Source organism: Psittacula echo (assembly GCF_963264785.1).
Source record: "Psittacula echo genome assembly, chromosome: 7".
Taxonomy (NCBI): Eukaryota; Metazoa; Chordata; class Aves; order Psittaciformes; family Psittacidae; genus Psittacula; species Psittacula echo.
In genome coordinates this window covers 21350156-21370994 of record NC_137740.1, presented here as the reverse complement: position 1 = coordinate 21370994, position 20839 = coordinate 21350156, and the positions used below count along the sequence as shown (strand labels likewise).

General features: G+C 37.6%; 1 protein-coding gene across 3 annotated transcripts in view; it reads right to left on the bottom strand.

Annotated features, from left to right (window-relative positions):
- KIFAP3 (kinesin associated protein 3) overlaps window positions 1-20839 on the bottom strand; it is a 70797-nt gene that overhangs the window by 30358 nt on the left and 19600 nt on the right. For 2 of the 3 annotated variants that reach the window (XM_080623181.1, XM_080623182.1), the window contains exons 11-17: window positions 11965-12065; window positions 6309-6417; window positions 4844-4956; window positions 3710-3875; window positions 3400-3525; window positions 2881-2979; window positions 1692-1777 (exon numbers count right to left, since the gene is read on the bottom strand). In XM_080623181.1, coding sequence (XP_080479307.1) covers window positions 1692-1777; window positions 2881-2979; window positions 3400-3525; window positions 3710-3875; window positions 4844-4956; window positions 6309-6417; window positions 11965-12065 — 800 coding nt within the window. The remainder of the gene's footprint in view (window positions 1-1691; window positions 1778-2880; window positions 2980-3399; window positions 3526-3709; window positions 3876-4843; window positions 4957-6308; window positions 6418-11964; window positions 12066-20839) is intronic. The other variant, XM_080623183.1, reaches the window with a different exon arrangement.

Genomic DNA, 20839 nt, shown 5'->3' with positions numbered 1-20839 from the left:
TGTTTGTGTTTCCTGTTCCCAACAGGGCATGGTGTTACTTATCATTTTTGCAACCTATAACTCAGCAGCTAGATAATAAAGCTAAAAAGACCTTCTTAGAAAGGGACTCTACAAACTTATCAGTGAACACCATTCTAGGTGTGGCACTGCTCCACAACCACAGAAAATAACAACTTAATCCATGCAAACTACTTTGAGTATGTGCTTGCTATATTCTCCCTTACCCTCAGTAACAGCAGTACCACATAATTTCTTCCCTGTATTCTTCCTCAAGGCCCTAGAAGTCCTGTCCAGTGCTTCCTGCAAGCTGAGAAGCCTTACCCATCCATTATAATAGCCCTCCTCATTTACTCGCAGCTAGCATAAAGATTACCTCTTCTTAAGAAGTAAAAGAAAGCCCAATACGTTTTACTCAGATGTTAATATTGAATACAAAGCTATATCTTGTTTTTCTAGACTCTATAAAATTAATGTTGCTTAATAATTTTGCTAACATTTTTCAGTAACTAGATACTGCTATGCACCACATTGTAAAGCTCCCCAGCATGAACAAATCAACAACTGAGGCACTTGAAAATTGCAGTGGCCCCAAGACAAAATAAGACTTGGAAGCACCCTGATGGTCTGGCCTCACCCAGAAAATAAAAGTATTTGTACCGTTTCCACTGGAGATGTCTCTGGAAATAACTGATTTTGGTAACCGAACATAATGCCCATCATAAGTAAGTACTAACTGCAGATCCATCTTACTTGAAATTTTGCCCTTAAAGAATGTCAACAGCAACTCTGCCACTAACTAGGTGGATTAGGATTTTCATTCAGTACCTCCATGAAGCAAAAACTAGAGCCAGATAAAAAGAATTCCAACACAGAAAAAGTTGTGTCATCCTACTTCTTTTTTTAGGTGAATATTAAATTAGAAGACATTACTAATGAGTGTAACAGAAGACAACAAAATACCTTAAATTAGGTCTTACACTATATTAAACTTTTCAGAGAACAAGATGCAATATGTGTAATTCAACTAAAGAGGTGACAGGAAAAGCATTGAGGTAGTCAAAGACACCCCCCTTGACTCATAGTGAAGTTCCTTTGGCTGCAAGATTTAATTTCATGGCAGCTACTCTACATCCAACATTATGTACAGTCTACAATCCTAAGACTTTGCAAAACGGTAAAATTTCTTTGTGTTTTGACAAACTAAGTCATGTAGCTAAAAGAAACCTATCCAAGAGCTGAAGACACTATTAAAAAGTTCAATACTATACTGACTGTTCCCCCAGCAGCAAACAGCCAGGTTCAGGATCGCTGACTGCATTTTCTTTCTGAAACAAAAACTGGCATCAAACGATGTAGAAAAGCTGAATAAAAGCTGGTGGGTAACAAGAGCCATTTGTCTGAAGAACTAAGAAATAAAGCTTGACATACTTGTGTAATGTGATTATTTAAGTACAAAAGCACTCTCTTAAAAATGTCTGTAGTGTAAAGCTAACTGGTATATATAAGAAACTCTTCAGAAATCTGGTACAAACCTAGATTAATGATTGTCGTCCCATGAAAATGATCTATTACCTATGTGATTAGAAAGTTGTGCATGAAAAATATCTCCAATTTGCAAGTTATTTTAGAATTATCTCATGTAAAGAGGTTCTTGAAGGTCAGATGATTAAAAAAAAAAAAATTAGACCTACCGCTATAATATCTAGAGTGTTGTCACAGACTTTGCGGATCTCAGCATTTTTGTCATGCATCAGGTCGATGAGATATGCTGGAGCCTCTGGAAAGAAACTGTTAAGGATAAGAGCTTTTGGTTTGGATTTTTTTTTTCTTTTTCTCCACAGCCCTGGGTTCTTCCAACTGCAAATTTCATTAAGAACCATAGTCACAAATTTTCCATCACATCACATGGGTCAGCAGTCTTCCCCCAGTCACTTTTTAGGTTTTTTTAAATCACATTTTAAAGTACCTGAATATTCTTCAAAATTGCTGAAATTACATGCCCCTTCAAAAAAAATACATTTTGATCTGTTACTGGAAATCCATGTACCCAATGTGTTATTTCATAAGGTTCATATTCTGTGGAATGGTTTAATCTTTTATCTGTTACCTCTGTAACCCTTAGGCATTTCTGGTTTTAAAAAAGGCTTCCAATGTATTTGTTTCAAAAATATTGAAGATATTCTATTATGCAAACAATAATGACAATAAGTAGTAAAGCCTAAATAAGAGTTGTAAGTACCATACAAAACCCAAAAATTGAACAGATTCACAACATAAGGAAACTGAAGAACAGATTCAGTCATCAACAGACCCGTGAAAAAAAAAGAGACAGAGGAAAGTCAGGAACAGGAATCAAAGTCTCCATAGTGGGAAGAAGAGGGAAGACTTACATCAAAGTTCAAAGAACAATCAGGTGGACAAAAAATACAAGGTAAGCATTATTTTTTGTTGTCTAGATTGATATAAGAAAGACTGCTATTAATGCACATAACTTCAGACTGTGCAACATACATGTTTAATGGTGCAGTGCAAGAGGTTGGTTTGTTTATGCTCTATGTAGGTTCTTCTATGAACTATGATTTGTAAAACAAATTAACACAGTAATTCAGTTTTCATAAGAACTAATGGGTCACCTGGTCCAGTGATCCTCCTCCTACTTCCCTTCCTGTTTCAAAGCAAACTAACTTTTAATCTTTCTTATTAATCTTGCAGTCCCTCTCTAACATGCCTAGGCTGCCTGGCTTCTTCCTTCAGCTGAAATAAACCATTTACAAAGAAAGCTCTGAGATCAGGAGGTTTATGCAAGATAAATATAGGTCAAACAGCAGTGATGGCAAATTAATTGCTGCAATTCTAGATATTTAATCTTTAAAAAGATACGCGTTTCCTTGATAATAACATCTCTGGTGGCTTGGTGAAAGACCATCTGATAAAATACATAGATGATCTGACAGACAAACTCATCATCTTCCTGCTGAGCTGCAAGGAAAAAACAAAACGAAACAAAACAAAAACAAAAGCAGAGTTTCAGATCTTACAATTAGAAGCTTGTGAGGCTTAGAGAACACCCAGCTCTTACATATCAGCTAGATAATTCAGTGGTATGCAAGAGATTTCATCTCCCAGCAACACAAAATGAACATTTTCTTTCCTGCTTCAGTCAAGCAGAAAGACCACAGACTGCAGCAGGAGTAGGGGAGGCACAGGAAAAACTCAAATCTATCAGACTGCTACTAGTCCATATCTCTCCATCAGTAACCAAGTAATTGCTTTGCCTTTTATATATAAAACACCTACTCCTGCCTTGCAAGAGAAAATGAATGTGCATTCAGTTACAGCATGACTACATCAACTAATTTCTCTGAAAAACAAAACCAAAGTCAAACATGGCAAATATACCATTTAGAAGCTCAATCAGTGCAGGGATGATTCCAGATTTAGCCAGCAAAGCAGCACAGGAGTCATCCATAGAAACCGTTCCAATCATTATCACGACTTCTAAAACAAGGTCATCTTCTGCAGAACCTGCTAAGTCAGAATGCAGAAAGTATTACCTCTCAGAAATCCTTAATCTTGTGGCAGTTGTATATTTATCTCTAGATATGATTCTGTTCTTCTATGTTAAGTTTCCCCAAACTTAAGTGCAAGAGCACTTTAAGAATTCTTCGAAAGACTCTACTTTGAAAGAGCAACAGAACTTTGTACAGACCTGGTTTTAGTTTATCCTTGAGGTATGGAACCAGTTTGTACTCTTTCAGCACAAGTTCCCAGTCAAGATCTGGTAAGGTCAAATTTGCAAGAGTCCCCAGACATTCAATCACAAATTCCTCCTCTTCATCATTTGATATCTGAGCTGCTAAATCACCAACATAATCCTACAGAAAATATAACAACAAACATAACTAGAGAATAACCTGGGGTTCTGAAGAACTCACAACTCTGTCAAATCAAAACTAGTTCTCAAAAGACTTTTCTCCTTAAATGAAGGCTAATAAGGCACTTTCAATTTCAGCTGAAGAATAAGAAAACATTTCAGCATTCTTGTGCTCCATCCTTTCACTTTTAAAAAATGTGGATCATTTGTTCAGATGTTCTAAAAGTAGCTATTACACACATGGCTTGAAAAAGCAGTTAGAAAATAAAGACGACAGTGAACACCATACCGCATTAGCGACAGTAAGAGTCTTCTTCCTATAGATTTTAAGAAATAACTACAAGATATTCTGGGGACATGAACAGGGGAATCATGGATTCTACTTCCTAATTCTATACTACTTTAAGACAATTTGAAATTCAATCCACATTTTAACAGTGCATTTAAAATTTCCACAATTAGTATGTTGTTTCCCTTCCCTCCCTTTCGAAAGGGCAGCTTTACATGGTTAACTGAAGAGCAAGTATTCAAAATTTTAAAATATTCACTTATACAAAACACTGGATACAGTAGGGAAAAAAAACCAAACCCCACACTTTATTTTGCCCTCTAGCAATAACAGAAGAAATTGTGAACTGTTAATTATTATGACATGCACCCCAGCAGTTGGGGTTTGCGGGGGGTGGGGGGTGTGCTGTCTTTTTTCTTTTGTTGTTGGCATATGCTTCATTTTGTGTGTTTATTTTGGAACAGGGACTTACTGGATACAGCTTAAGATTTTTTTTTCCTGTAGTGAGGATTCAAACCCTGTCTTACCAAATGAGGTAGCCTTATAAAACAAAACAACCTGAGGCAGCCAAGAAAACTTAATGTGGACACCATGTAAAGACAAAGCACAGCAGCTCTCCACAGCCAGTCTTTTCCAGTAGGAAGAATCAGAGATCATATTAGGTAATAGATAGCACTTACAATGAACAGACTTTTAGTTGGTCCATCATGTTGTGAAATATTCCTGATCATCTTCATTAACAACGGATCCTTAAATTTCAAAGCCCGCTTCATTAGTGTTTTCAAGCCATTTCCTGAAATGAAGCAAACACTTGGGAAATTCACCACATAAAATTAAAAATAAGGAAAGCAATGGCTGACCAAAAACCAACACACACAAAACCAGCTTGAACTTTTAAAAGGGAAAAGTGAAGAATCTGGACAGGAACTATTTCTTCTTTCAAGTTGAAGCTGAAAAAGAAAAGTCTTTCTCTGTATAAATTCTGTAACAGCTATGATGACTGTATGTACTGGTGGGACACTTAAAAAGTCAGATAACTAGCTGAACTCTTCAAGTGTGTTTAGTTATTTATTCAGATGAAGAAAGGTTCTAGATGCAAATTGTTATCCTGTCATTGAGTGCAGTTAGTGGAGATGCCGCACCACTATTGGTACTAACTCAGAGACGCCTCTCTCCACTCTACAGAATAAATACAGTTATGGTTCTAAAAGATTATTTACGAGTTACATAGATCATCATGGGAACAAACACACGTATCTTAAATACTTGATTGCACTGAGCAAGTGCCACTGCTATGTTTCCTAAAGATCACTTTGGAATTATGTTATTATGTTTTCAAAAGATCACTTTATTACCTAGTAAGTGCTACTAGCTTGAATTTCATTTGTGCCTTTAAAATAAAATTTTATCTCCCTGTTACACCTTCTACAGAGCTACGCACAGAATTATGAAGTGGAATGCCTGGCCATATTGACTGCAACTGACCCTTTTAAAGTCTAGTAATTTATTGCAGTAGTTCGTAGTGAAAGTTTTGAGCAAAAGGGAAAATTAGAGCTACTAAATAATAACGTTCCACCTAAACTGCTAGTGTTAACACTAGTATGAAAATAAAGAAACTTTAAAAGCAACCTAGAGAGCTACTGAACAAAACAGAGCCCATCTATACCATGTAATATAATACCAGAACCCAAAATATACTCAAGAAAAAAAGTTAATGGAAAGATGCACCTAAATTACATCACTGTACTATTAATTTGGTACTCACAGGTGAAGCACTGAATAGCTGCAGATGGATTTTAGGCACATGGAACTTAAATAAAACAAAAATCTTTATCTTTCTATACAGTTTTGGATGTAATAGCCATAGCTACTGCACAGTAATACTCCCACAGTAATGTCATCAGTGTGCTCTATAAAACTACATATGACAGATGTGAGTAGATCTGGCTGCTCAGTGGCACTCATGCCACCAAGATGAATTCTGGAGAGGAATCATTACCCAAATGGGTGCATTTTATTTTTTAAGAACACATATACAGATTTGTAAGTAACTCAAATATACATAATTTATATATGTAAGTATATATAAAAATACATATATGAAGTGTCATCTCCAAGAAAACAGTAAAATCTCAGCACAATTACCTTCACAGATAAGTTGTACATTTCTTTTGTTAGCAGCAAGGTTAATACAGAAGGAAATAAGTTCCAGGTCAACTCGCTCATCAGGACATGCAAAAAGCATCTTCATTAACTGCCAAGAAAGACAAGCACACTTAAGTCATTAATCTTTCCAAAGCATTAGGAGAGCAATGTTATAATGTCAACTACAGTAGCTTTTTTTAACTTTTTTTTCCAAAATTAATATTCAACATTTCTATATAAACAGTAAAATTATAAAGGTCAAGAGCACAAGATGTATAGTTCCATTATTTGGGAATAACAATGCTTATAAAGTGCAAAAAATGGCAGTCATTCATCACCTTAAATTAATATGGGTTAGTTACATTTTATTGATACCACTAATTTTTTTATTTTTACTGTTTTTTATAAAGTTGTGAATGAACAAATTTGTTTTGGAAAAAAGTTTAGGTAGACTTAATATGGGGAAAAATACCCCACAACTTAGTTTCACAGAAAGTCAGATTACTACCTGGTTATTTAATAAGATTATGACTATAAACACATACTTAATTGCAGAATTATTACTATTTTGCTTTGAGATTACTTCATTGATACATAAATAGCTGTATCTGCAGAAATGTACTTTATCTTTGCAGCTGCCATTGCTAGAGTTGAACACTGCTATATACCAAAGACTTCTCCAGAGAAGTCCTATTATTTTGGTAATGGGATAGAACAACCTGGGTTAATGCAAGTAGACAATCACCTATAATCCTGTTCCAACCGTTTAGTAGGCGTCAGTGAATTACCACATAATTCCTTAGTCAAATAACCTATGGATTGCCATCATTTTATACATCTGGCACCTGTATTGTCCATTATATCACAGGCTATCTGGTCTCATTTTGTTCAATATGAACACTTTTGAATGGCATATTGAATATATGAACATGAGTCAAATACATAAGTTTCTTTTTCTGTTTGCAACCATGGCAGACAAGCTGCACAGCTTCCTCAATGGAGAGGCTGCAGGACATAACTCTATTTGCTCCTAAAACCTGCTCAGCTTGTAAGACATGTCAAGCTTACAATGCAAAGCAGCATGATGACAAGGCTGAGATTACTAGGAGTAGAAATAACTGAACCTAAAGATAAGCAGAATACAAGGTTCAAAAATATAGCCCTGTTTGTGTCAAGAAGAGGTGAAGGTGAGAAGAAAGCAACAACTAATCACATAGTTATGTGCTTGCCGCCTGGTGGAAAGACAGTTTGTAATACATTAAAAACTGGAGAAAGTGAGTGAAAAACCCATTTGGGGGTCAGAGGCAAGAACATTGGGATTGCAGGAATTTCACTCCAAAGTATTGTACTACAGGCTGTCATTCCAAATAGACACTCCCATCCAAAAAAAAAAAAAAAAAAAAAAAAAAAAAGAAGTTACAAGATAGTTCTTTATCTCTTTTTCTGGAACTTTCATATACAGATTTAAAAGCTATCATTGATTTCCTCCTCCCCTTCTTAAAAAGGTAGAATCAGAATTCCCTAGGTTGCTTTAAGAACTTATAAAATCCCTAGTTTATTAAATCCGTAAGCCTGACAGTCACATGAGAGTGAATTAACCAGAGAAGAAAGCTGCCACTTAACAAGTGGAATACGAGTATTCAAAAATCACCCCCTGCAACTCTTCTGTTACAAAACCTTTAAAAACGGATTTTTAAAACCCTTCAAATAATTTGAAGGGAAACATTCTCATTACTTACACAATACAAAATCTGTGGAAATTAGATGTTTAACAAGATGGGATTACACTGCTAATTACTGAACTACTTCTCTATAAAAAGAAAAAATATATCCAGTTTCAATTAAAGCTGTTCAAATTTTAAAATAATAGTTTTGTACAAGCTCCATGTTTCCCATTATGTCTTCATTTAATTTGATTGCTTCTTGTGCCACTTCAAAAGGAAGAGTAATTGCTGCCAAATAGGAAATATTAAAATTAAATTTGTTCTGCTTTTACTATGTCCATTGTCATCTTTTACTGATTTAACAGGAAGGCAGTAAAAAGACTGCAGCATGTGCAATGAAGAGGCAGTAGTGTTCAATCAGACAAGTCCCATATTGAGTATCAGATACCACAGACCAGGACTGAAATCACTGTGTCTAGACTCTCTGGCACCTGCCTTCACTTATTTACCAGTGACCAGAGGCCAACCCCCACAGCTTTCTGTTCACATACACCTCTGTCCAACCCCCTCCCGAAGCCCAGCTCAAACATCTTTGAATGATTATGCCAGAACTGCATGCCTCAGGAATCTCTCCTGACCGGCTACTCCCTAACTCTGCTGTTTGAAGTGATGCTCTGGTTTCTGAACTTCAGCAGATAATGGCGGACAGGAGCAAAGGGTGCTGTCAAGAGAGGACGTTTACCAGCATTAAGCTGAAAAGAAGCTTATAGATCAAAGAGGGGCCAAACAGGACAACCGTGGTGGAAAACATGTGGGCAGCTGCAGAGAACTTTGCACACTGCTCTGCGGTAAAATATTAAATATCACCATGACATCACTGCCTAACCATGCCCTTTGATTGGTCAAGTTATTACCAATAAAGGCTTTTATAAGCATCTGGATGGCATTTGCACCTATTTAAACAAAACACGCATTGCTGGGGTCTAAACAAGAATGAACTGTTAATACTCACTTTTAACTGTTACTAGAATAGCACCCACTAACTCCTGCAATCAAGGATGTTTACCTGGGACAGCACGCGCAAGCCCTTGTCAAGCACTTCGCCTGCTCAAAATGACAACAGGGGACTGATTTTCTAATCACGTCCTGCAAAAGCTAAACATTCATTATTGAGTATTTGCCAGTTTCCTCAAAAAGCAACAAACTCACAGAAGAGCACATTGTACTACTGAGGAGAGTTTGGTTTTCCAAGATAGAATCAGATGGCAGGGAGTCCTTTAAAAGGATGCTTGCTTCTCCTGAGTGCCTTATCCACTTCTCCATGTTTTCTGCTATCTATCTTCCTTAATAACTGTCCTCAATTAGAACATTCATTTATAAAATCTAAGCTCCAGTTCTCCAGCTTGTCCTTTCTGAACAGCCAAGAGGTGTGATCTGTGAATAATTACATTGACCAATGAAGTATCAACAGCCATAGGTATTCTTTGAATTCTGTAGTTTTAGCCAAAACCCAATGAAGGCAGCACATTTATTTGCTGCTTGTTTCACTAGTCTTTGGATACAGCCCTGTAAGCATAGAATCATACAATAGTTAGGGTTGGAAAGGAACTTAGACCATCTAGTTCCAACCCCCCTGCCATGGGCAGGGACATCCCACACTAAACCATGCCACCCAAGGCCCCATCCAACCTGGCCTTGAACACCACCAAGGACAGACCATTCAAAACCATTCCAGCAACCCATTCCAGTGCCTCACCACCCTCTCAGTAAACAATTTCTTCCTTATATCCAATCTAAACTTCCCCTGTTTAAGTTTGAACCCGTTACCCCTTGTCCTGTCACTACAGTCCCTGATGAAGAGTCCCTCCCCAGCATCCTTGTAGGCCCCCTTCAGATACTGGAAGGCTGCTATGAGGTCTCCACGCAGTCTTCTCTTCCCCAGGCTGAACAGCCCCAACTTGCTCAGCCTGTCTCCATACGGGAGGTGCTCCAGTCCCCTGATCATCCTCGTGGCCCTCCTCTGGACTTGTTCCAACAGTTCCATGTCCTTCTTATGTTGAGGACACCAGAACTGCACACAATACTCCAAGTGAGGTCTCACAAGAGCAGAGTAGAGGGGCAGGATCACCTCCTTCGACCTGCTGGTCACGCTCCTCTTGATGCAGCCCAGGATACAGTTGGCTTTCTGGGCTGTGAGCACACACTGCAGCCAGCTCATGTTCATTTTCTCATTGACCAACACCCCCAAGTCCTTCTCTGCAAGTCTGCTCTGAATCCCTTCTCTGCCCAACCTGTAGCTGTGCCTGGGATTGCTTCGACCCAGGTGTAGGACCTTGCACTTGGCATGGTTAAACTTCATAAGGTTGGCATCAGCCCACCTCACAAGCATGTCGAGGGCCCTCTGGATGGCATCCCTTCCCTCCAGCCTATCAACCGAACCACACAGCTTGGTGTCATCGGCAAACTTGCTGAGGGCGCACTCAATCCCACTGTCCATGTCACCAACAAAGATGTTGAACAAGACTGGTCCCAACACCTATCCCTGAGGGACACCACTCATTACCAGTCTCCAGCTGGACATCGAGCCATTGACCACAATTCTTTGTGTGCGGCCAGCCAGCCAGTTCTTTATCCACCGAGTGGTCCACCCATCAAATTGATGTCTCTCCAATTTAGACCATTTAGATCCATTTGACCAGTTGCTGCCTATCAGAACAATGATGTTCACCAAAGCTCAGAGTATGAAGCTGCTGAAGTTACCACAGCTCTTCACATTAGGCACTGGGAATCTAAAAGCCATGCCAAGATTCCCTGAAATCATGTCATAAGTGAGCCCTGAAACAGGGTGCGTGAGTTTTGGTTTGGCCGATAATGGCTCAGAACAAAGCAAGTCCTTATATCATGCAAACGGCTTTACATATAGTTGCTTCTTGTGGCAGAAAAGGCAGTCAGCAGGATGTTTACAAGATCATTTTGTAACATATACTAGTTATTTCCACCAGTTCTCTCTCTCTATTGTCCAAAATCCTCCTGTATTTGGAAAAGCATCACCATTTTTTTTTATGAGATAATGACCAGAAACATTCTGAAAGCTTTCCATGGCAACTTCCCACTCTGGATGCATTTGATGTTGAAAATACATTTGGCAGGAAAGAAGATATCGTGGTGCGATTCTGAAAAAGCTACCAAGAGCTTTCACACTTACGCAATGCAGCTTTCTCAATTCCAGCCTCATCAGGACTGAAAAATTACCAATAAGAAGGGATTTGGTACTAAAACCACTAACCAACCAAACTCCAACAAACAACAAAACAGAGAACACATACACACACACACACACACACACACCAAAAAAAAAATCCCAAACTCCATGATATTTTTTCTGTGCTTGGACCAAAGACTATGACTGCAGGCAGTGTTACGCAACAAACTGTAGTCTGAATGACTGGTGAAGAGCGTTCCTTACTCGTCAAGTCTCTCTCCCCTGTTGTACACGACTGTAGTTGGGAAAGGAATTGTCATGTAGCAACATAACACTGCTTGGCTGGTTTCCAGTTCATATCCTGTAATACTGGAGACATTGAAATTTTGATACCCAGTGGGAGCAGGTAAGAATGCCTTCTAAAACTGTAAATGAAATACTTTCCACAAGATCCTCTAAGGACCTGATGTGAACAAGCTTTAATCTCTTTCAAGCATTCCCAATCTCTTGCAAAAATACACCAGGTCAACTGTATTTTTACGAATTCATTGATGCAGCTCAAGCATTAGTAGCACTGAAAAAGCACATACCACTTATCCTTTTTCTAGGGACCATTAAAAGAGCAAGAACAGACTGCTCGATGAGTTGGTGATTCGCTATCAACTCAAAAGTATCGTGGTTGTTCCTATTGTTACCTGTGGGTGTCAGTGCGAGCTCTGCTATAAGTAAGGAAAAGACATGCACAGGCAAAGATGCAACTTACCACCTCGACATACATAAAAGCACATACCTGTGGAATGCAGTCTGTGTATGCAAACATTGATTTAAAGCGATCATCCATGCTTATGTGATACAGAATACACATTGCTATTTGTTTGTAGCTTTCATTTGCTAGAAGGAAAAAAAAAAAAATCCGTATTAATAGAAGTCTACTATTTTAGGTGTCATAAATATATAAAATGGGAAAACAGAAAGCACAAAAATCCTAGCTAATAGAGGCAAAACTTGCATCAGAAATACAACATTAATGAAAGGATCTTGCCTGGCCTATCCAAATGAACTGTACTTGTGCTAAGAAGGAACGGGCAATGCTAACTACTCCCCCTCTCCCCAGCACCTTAAAACACTTCCTTAATCCCCCCCCCCCCTTTGAAAAGGAATATATTTTGTGACAGAAACACTGAATAATGGCAGGCCATCCAGAGAAAGCCTTCATCATTTTCTAACCAGAAAATTAAGTAACAAATGTAATGCCAATTTAGCTGTGGATATTCCTTTTGAAACAACAAGCTTGTCTCAAAGTGAAATGATGAAGAATGTACCAATGCCAAAGAGAAAAATAAGAACTACCACTACGAAGTGTTGTAGAAGGAATCCAGTGCCTTTCAAGTAAGTCACATACAGATTATTTTATTATCCTAAATGATAATATTACCCTGTGAGTGCCTTTCGTGTTTCTTACATTTCAAAGACAACCTTAGTATATTTTCAGATTAGTTCTTACCAAGAGAAAAAGGTTCTCAGGAAAAACTAGAGAAGCTTATGTGAGTAGGCTGTGAAGTATTAAACTGAAAGGTTCTATAAAACCATCTTAGACAAATGTACAAATGTTTACAAACAAGACAGATGAATTTGATCCTGACTCACTGCTGAAATCTGCACTGAGCATTTTCTTGAGCTCTCCTCCATTAGCAGGATACTGGCTATATACAAGATAAATATTCATCTGCACGTTTCTGTTAGTCCGACCAGGATGTAATAAGGTCACTAACTCAGAGTTTACAGTTCTGATCAGAAATATCCTACCTCCCACTTCTATTTAGGCTAAGTTAGAACTTACCTGTTTAACACTTTAGCAAAGCATCAAGACCTAACACAGCAACCAGGACTGTTAAATTTTATTTATGCCTACATCATTGGGAGCTGAAATTTCCTTTAATCAGCAAGGATATGATGCCTTTATCCTGAAAATGTACATTTGAGCCTTTTTTCAAAATTGAATTATCAAAAAAGACCCATGAAACCCTTCTAGCAGTTGCCATGAAACAGTGAAGTATTCTTTCCCTATGCTATCGCTTTCCCCATGCTATCACTTTCCCCATGAAGCTACAAAGCAGACCTTTCAGATCCTTCTGGATTCTTACCTGTTTGAAAAGAAATAAATGTGACTTCTACCACAACCTTCCACACACTTAACAGCTGGAGAAAGGATAATCCCCAAATCTGATAGCTACTCTGGCTATTAATAAAATAAAAGCACAGACAGTACTGTAGTTGCTAAAGCATACACACTGTGTTTTAAGCAAATAAATGAAGCATGTATTATCTTTTGTGCTTCTCTTGTGACTGGTCATCTTATCCACCTATTCACTTACAGTGACATTGTAAATCAAATAATTACATGAAAAAACCACTTCCCATACATGCAGCTAAAAGGATTCAACTAAGCAAATATAAAAATTTAAAGAGTAAGTTATGCCTTCAAATTTCATGGTGCTAGGGGAAAAAAGAAAGAAGCCATTTACACTGCTCTTAACACTTCTTCCCATGCATCTATTTAAGACTCAAACACCAAGACTCAAATTTAAGACCCAAATTACAATTGTGCTTTGCTGGACAATGCAGGAAAGTCTATGTGAAGTGAAAGGTAAGCCAATATAAAAGGGAGGAAAGCTGGCTCCCCAGAACAGCAATAGGTAAAACAAGATAGAGTGAAGTTGGACCAGATCTTCATCAGGTATGAACTGGCAGGCAGTTTACAAGAACGATGCTACTTTATATCCATTTAACCTTTGTCCTTCATGTTTGGTTTTTTTTACTCCTTACTTCTGCAAGCTTCACTTGTGCCAAGATAAAGCATCAGCTACGATAAAGTCTTACATTTGGTAGCAAAAGCAGTTTTCTGGTATTCAGCAATGCTGGTAGCTTATTTTCAAGAAAATAGTCCACTACAGCAGGAAAGGCCACCAGTTTTCTGAGAAGAAACTATGCATGATTTTCTATCCCCTTTTTTCAAAGGTCCAACCTATCACAATAACCCTTCTGATACCTGAACAAGACCTTAGGTATCAGTGCTGAATGACAGCACTGCCTCTGTTTCCAAACTACCAAAAATAATTAAAAAGACCTAGAAACTCAATTTAAAATATAAGAAATATCTAGAATTCAAGATTATTTTACCTGAATAAACGCTGAAAGACTTTGATTTTACTGACTGGCACATAAATTCTCCCAAAGTACATTCCATCTGGCAGATTTCATGACACACAAAAAGCAAAGACAACTACAATTTCAAAGAGTTGAATTCAAGTTCCTCCTTGTTGTACAGTTAACTGACACATTTTCCCTGAATTCCCCTGTCCTACTGTCAACACAGGGAACAGAAAATGGGTTAGAGCACTTCAGTCACAGGCACATATTGCACTGGCACAGCAAGGAAATATTCTTCACCTGTAAGTAAATAGAAAAAACCCCCACCTGAATTCTACTAACTTGAAGATGAAAATAAATTACAGAACTGAAGGTAAAAGAAAACAGTATGCAACTAAACCAGCTTTTAACTATTTAATGGTGTATGCATTTAAAGTTTCATTTCACTCTTATTTCTCAGAAAGGAATAAATTTCAGGCTGATGTCTGGAAGTTCCACTGTTCCACTTACCCTGTGGAAGCCTTTTGGTGGAGAAAAACCAGAACCTCCAGACTTTTTTCAGTTCTCACACAAAACAGTGGCAACTCATGAATCAAAGAACCAGCACTTCACGAAAATCAAGAAAAGGTGGTTGTTTTTAAGCACAGCAATTGTTAATCTCATGCGCAATTAAGAAGGATACAGCCTATTGACAAGCTGATGGGAATCTGTGCATAACTAGTTTGTCAAAGATTAGGACAACAGATTCAACAGCTACATCATTTTAAACACTAAGCATCATCTTTCAGGCTGAAGGGTAAAAAGTGACAGTGTTGGAAAAATCCACCAAGCCAACTGCCATCCAAATGACATTGGGATTTCACTCACATGTAAACTGGCAGCTCAATAATTACTTGACATATTACTTAAATACACCAGTACCAAGCTTACCTTTATTTTTTTTTTTATTATTATTTTATACTCATCTGAATGCTAATGAATAAACTAAGTCATCACTGTTTACAGACTTGGCTGAAAAACTTTCAAACCCTGCCCAGTACCTGGTTGGAGAACAGTCCTCAAAAGCATAGAAGAGATACCTTTTCTGCTACTTCTGACCATTACTGAAGGCCACACATGAAAAAGCAGACACTGCAAGGAAGACCTCCTTATGACTTGGTACAGTAGGCATCAATTACTCCCCTAACTAGAAAAGCAAGAGAAAGAAAACAGATCTCTGCCAAACACATTCATAAAAATCGCCCAAGTTTTGGTGGGGTGCCAGAAAGTTGTGGCCTACAAATGCTGGTAGTTTAGAGCATCAAGCATTTTATGACTGAAGGTGGAAAAGCCAAATGGCCTAAAGCAGTAAGGGCACCCCTGGAAAATAATGACCTACTCATTATGGATTCTTCTGGTATTTATGGCAATAAAACATGAATCATAATGAACTCATTGGATATTAAATGTGGGGGTCACAAGTACTTTGATAGGATTTCCACAAGAATTTACCATTAATTAACCAAATAAGTATTTGAAAGTGTTACTGAATTATCCTTAGTTCTTCCACAGCCATTTCAGAGAAATCGGTCATTCCCAGCTGAGTGCAGTTAATGCCTTAACAAACCAGTCATTAACTGTAGTTACTGATTTTGTGGGAATTATTCTGTTATAAAATACACTCAACAGTTTACAGAAACAATACTTAGATTTTTTTTTTTTTTTTTTTTTTTTGCAGCTGTAGTTCAGCTGGAGCAGCTGGGATGGAAAAATATCAGGTCCCTCGGGCTGTTTTCACAACTAGTTTTCTGCAAATTAGAGAGGGAAATAAATACATGATGGGCTCCGAGTTCAAAATGGCTTCAGATTTTTAGCCTTTGAACATTAATAAGAAACCATATGCCAGTTTTGCAGACCAACACCTGAATTCCATGTCTAGTTCTTACTAAGGTTAAAGACCTAAATGGTATACTAGTAGCAGAAGCTAAAGGAAAAAAAAAAAAATTTCTTTATATTTCTTTATCACAAGCTCAGGTCCTACATTTTGGTTGAGTTTGTGAGCTCAAAAGGAAAAAATTCTCCATTAGCTCCATGATAGCAAAAGAGAAACCATAAAGCTGTAAAACTGAAATGCCAATCTGAGCTGCAACAGCAGCATTCATCTTTCAAATGCTAAAGTAAAAATGAGAATATAAGTTATGGACTAAATTATTCAAATGTAACACTATCACTAATTCAAGTAGTCATCATTTCTAATGGAATCATCAATGTCTCCACATTAAATGTGAAATATACCCTATCCAACTCATGTGCAAAACATTTACTACACTAAATCAAAAACAGAACACAAACAAAGGTAAATATCTATTAAAATGGCAGAGCGAATCTTCATTTCTGTTTCAAACTCTGACACTCTCAATTCAAACCTGCTGTGAATTAGGCACATAAGAAATCTATATGGATAAGAATGTCACAAACTGAGTATAAGATCTATATACTGTCTCTCACTGCTGTCAGGAAACACTGAAATCAAGAGTTCATTCACATGTATCATAACTAGCAGTGATCATGGTGAAAAAAGGGAGAGAAAGGCATCTCTGCTTACCCCTACCCTCTATTATTACTTGCAACCAGCTTGGAAATAGAGTAAGTTAGTCTGTGTGTGGTTAGACACATACTGGTTTGATTTACACGCGTAAATATAAATCATACTGGATATATCAGTTCATTTTATCAAGAGAATCAGAAAGAATTTTCAAATCTGCTCACACTCAAGGAGACTAGACATCATAAATAATACATTATGATATTAATTACATACTAACAACCCCTCTTGTGCCATCTTTATGTTAACTGAAGCTGGCTTCATACTATAAGGCTAACTTAAACCCCTGGTTTTGCCATGGTTGGGTGGTTGTTTTGTGTTTGGGTGGGTTTTTTTAATTTGTTTGTGGTTTTTGTTTTTTCTTTTGGTGGTTTTGAGTGTTTTTTAGTTTTTTTTCCCCTTCCCTCAAGGAACTAAGTACATGCCACATCTGAAACATGGATATAATTTTTCTTTTTTTTCTAGGAAACAAAGAAGGAATTATAATGATAAATCCTAAGTCAAAGGGCCTATAAATGCCTAATTTAGACTGAGTTAATGTTACCACTATAGAATCATAGAATAGTTAGGGTTGGAAAAGACCTCAAGATCACCTAGTTCCAACCCCCCTGCCATGGGCAGGGACACCTCCCACTAAACCATGTCACCCAAGGCTCTGCCCAACCTGGCCTTGAACACTGCCAGGGATGGAGCATTCACATAGACAAAAATGAAGTTGCGTATCTGGAGCCCTAGGCTCAATTTCTTTGCCTGGAACTCTATGCAAGACAGATGGGAAAAATATACAGTAAAAACCTCTCTGCAGCATTGATACTTGTAAAAGACAACAAAGCATAGCCACTCAGTAGACAACATACTGCTAAATTTAGATAAGTCCTTTTCAGAAGCTTGATCTTCCTAGAGAATTAAAACAAACAAACAAACAAAAAATATTTTTTGTTATTTAGGATGTCCTACAATCAACCATACTTGACCTCATGTGAATCCACACATGAGAAATGAGAAGCTGATTGGTTGTAGTATCCTACATGCTGCACAAATCAGAAATAAGTCAATTATAAATCCAGATGAGAGAAAAAACAGGAGGCAACAGGATTATCACTCAAGGAAGAAGATAAAGCTGCTTCTCTCTCCTTCAAAAAAGAAATATGCTTGGGTAAGGCTGTGACCAAGGAAGAAGGGAAGAGACAAAAAGAATTAGCTACCATTATTACAACAAACTGGAGATTAGAAGAGGCCGTTCTTAGTTTGAATCAAACTAAGAACGCCCACTTCCAAAGTAGGTGGAAATAATTCCATACAAAGCTGTTCCTTCAGAAGTCTCCACCAAGCTACATAGATTAAATGCTATACAATTTAATGGAAATCTATAGGACATGCATAATTTTTGCTGTATCTGCACTATATTTCATTAAATTACATTAACTGTTCCAATTACAACTACTAGAAAATACTCAAACTTCGCTGCTCTAAAAACACCCTCCCAGTCTTGCTTGGAATTCAGTGGGAATGGAAACAGGTAGAGACTTTCCATGCTCCTGGCTCTGTGGGTGCACAGCTCCACAGGAGAGCAGCCACCATTCTAAATGCATGATGCTACCTTTCACTTGGAAAAAGGGATGATTCATCACATTGAAATGGAAACTGGTTTTAGCCATGTTTTGAAGTAGCTGAAGTACAAAGCTGAGGGTCAAATCTATTAAGCCCAAAAAAGCAGAGTTAAATATTGGTTCAGCTTATGAGTCTTCAACAGAAAAAGAATTAAGCTCTTACCCAAGAGAGACTGTTCTTGCACAAGCACCAGCATACTCTTAACTAGCAAAGTCTTGGAAGAAAGATAAACAGTTCAACTGTATTCTTATTGTGAAAAGATTACAGTTTTGTCATTTAAAATGTCATTCATTGAGGACGTACAAGTTTCTCACAGATCTGACAGCTTTTACAAAAAGCATAAGACGAGGCCCCAGCTTCGCTTTATGCAATGAAATTACTCAAACATGCAGAATAACCCATCCTGCAAAGCATTTGTATGTCAGAGACCAAAGGAACAAAAACTGATTGTATAGATTTACCAGCACTACACTCACTGTAGTGCAATAAATTTTTACGTTAGCGTATCTGTACCCTCATCTCAAAGGGTCTGAAGACACCAACTGACAAAAGATCTCTCACCTTAGCAACTGCAGACATGGGGAATCTGAAGATGGTGTCCTGCATTGGAGAATATCACCTAAAAGAGTTTTCAGTAAACAGCAGAAGCTGTGATTTAATATGTTTCCATATTTCCAAAACTGGTTGTAACCTTTCCACTTACATGTGAAGTTGTAAAAGCCTCAAGATCTATGGGACTACCACACCTGCAAAATTGTTCATGTGATCCTTCAAGACAATCCCTCTGCCTGCAAGCTTCACAAGGGCTCTGGAAAAGGTGCTCTTCTCTCTTCTACCTTGGCCTTCATACAGGCTTTATGAAGATTTTACAACAGATTACGAAGACTAGCAGAAGTGCCCCACTCATTCCTTATGGAGGTTTTCCAAGAAATTAGAGCTGGCTGGTTGTGTTTTGCCATGCTTTAGGCATCCAGGTCATGCCTGGTAAAGCTTTGAGTTCATGTGGAAGACTAGATTTACCTTTTACTGTTAAAGTATTAATTTGTTCTTGCAAACAAAGGAATTAAATTAATTGCACACATATTTGTAAACTCCAGTAGAAATAGTGGTTCAGTGGGATTCTGCCCATTCAGCAGTTTAGTGAATTTCCAACAACTTAGCTCCCTCATCTTTAGATCGCTGTCATATCTCCACTTCTGTCCTTGCTGCTGCCATAAGCCTTTCTATTCTCAGTCAATACTCAAGAGGTTTCTTGTGTTACACCAAAGCTATCCTTTTCAATAAAGAAGTTAGTAACATAGCTAAATACACATGTGCACTTGTGAGCAGCACACCATGGCAATGAACTTTCATTCACCTGAACAATCAAAGGCTGAATGTTCAGATTATCATTTTGTAATAACTACAAAATGGAAAAACTGTTTCCTACTCTGGAAAGCGTTAAAAGAGTCAGAAAATTCTTAGAAACCAGACTTCAAAAACTTGAAAACTTATATAAAAAGATGATGTTACGAATTCCAATTATCCTTTCCTGATAATTCACTACAATGTACCAGTAGCACAAAGCTGGGATATGGCAAACACTTTTATCTTAGTTAGCTGGGATTCTATTTCTGCTTCAAAAAAAACATTATCACTACTGACATGTCTCTACTTTAGAGTTCGATATTTCTCAACATCAGAAGTCAATTTTTCTTTAAAGTTTGCTGTCTAATCCATAGTTAAAGTATTGAAGTAAGTGCTGGGTTCTAATACACATTGTGCACACAGCACGATCCTTATATCAGACATGCTAGGTTTATTTGCATTTCTAGTAAGGATTTAGAAGTTAAATGTTAAAAGATGGTAGATGGTTTTATTTTTCTTTTGGTGGATATTTGTTTGTTTGCTGTTGTGTGTTTGTTTCATGAGGGGTTTTGTTTTGGTTTTGTGGGTTTTTTGGTTGCTTTTTTTGTTGTTGCTGCTGGTTTGGGGTTTTTTAATGCCTTGGCCATACTCACCACAAATGATTAAAAAAAAATACCATTAAAATAAAACCTTTAATAATTACTGCTTTCCAACAGACTGGTCTCTGTAGTTGAACTGTTACTTAACGTGCTTCAGCCATCCTCTACCATAAAGGAATGGAGACACCCCAGGCAATATTCACACAACAAGTATTGGAACCAGCTGCTGCAGAGCCACCTTAGGAAAAAAAGGTTTCTCAATTTAATTGGGAAAACAGGAGGAAGCATAAATTTTACTGCCATTAATAACTTCAAGCAATCCTGATATGACTTTACCTCACCCTGATGGCTGGACATGTGCTTTCTGTTAGGGT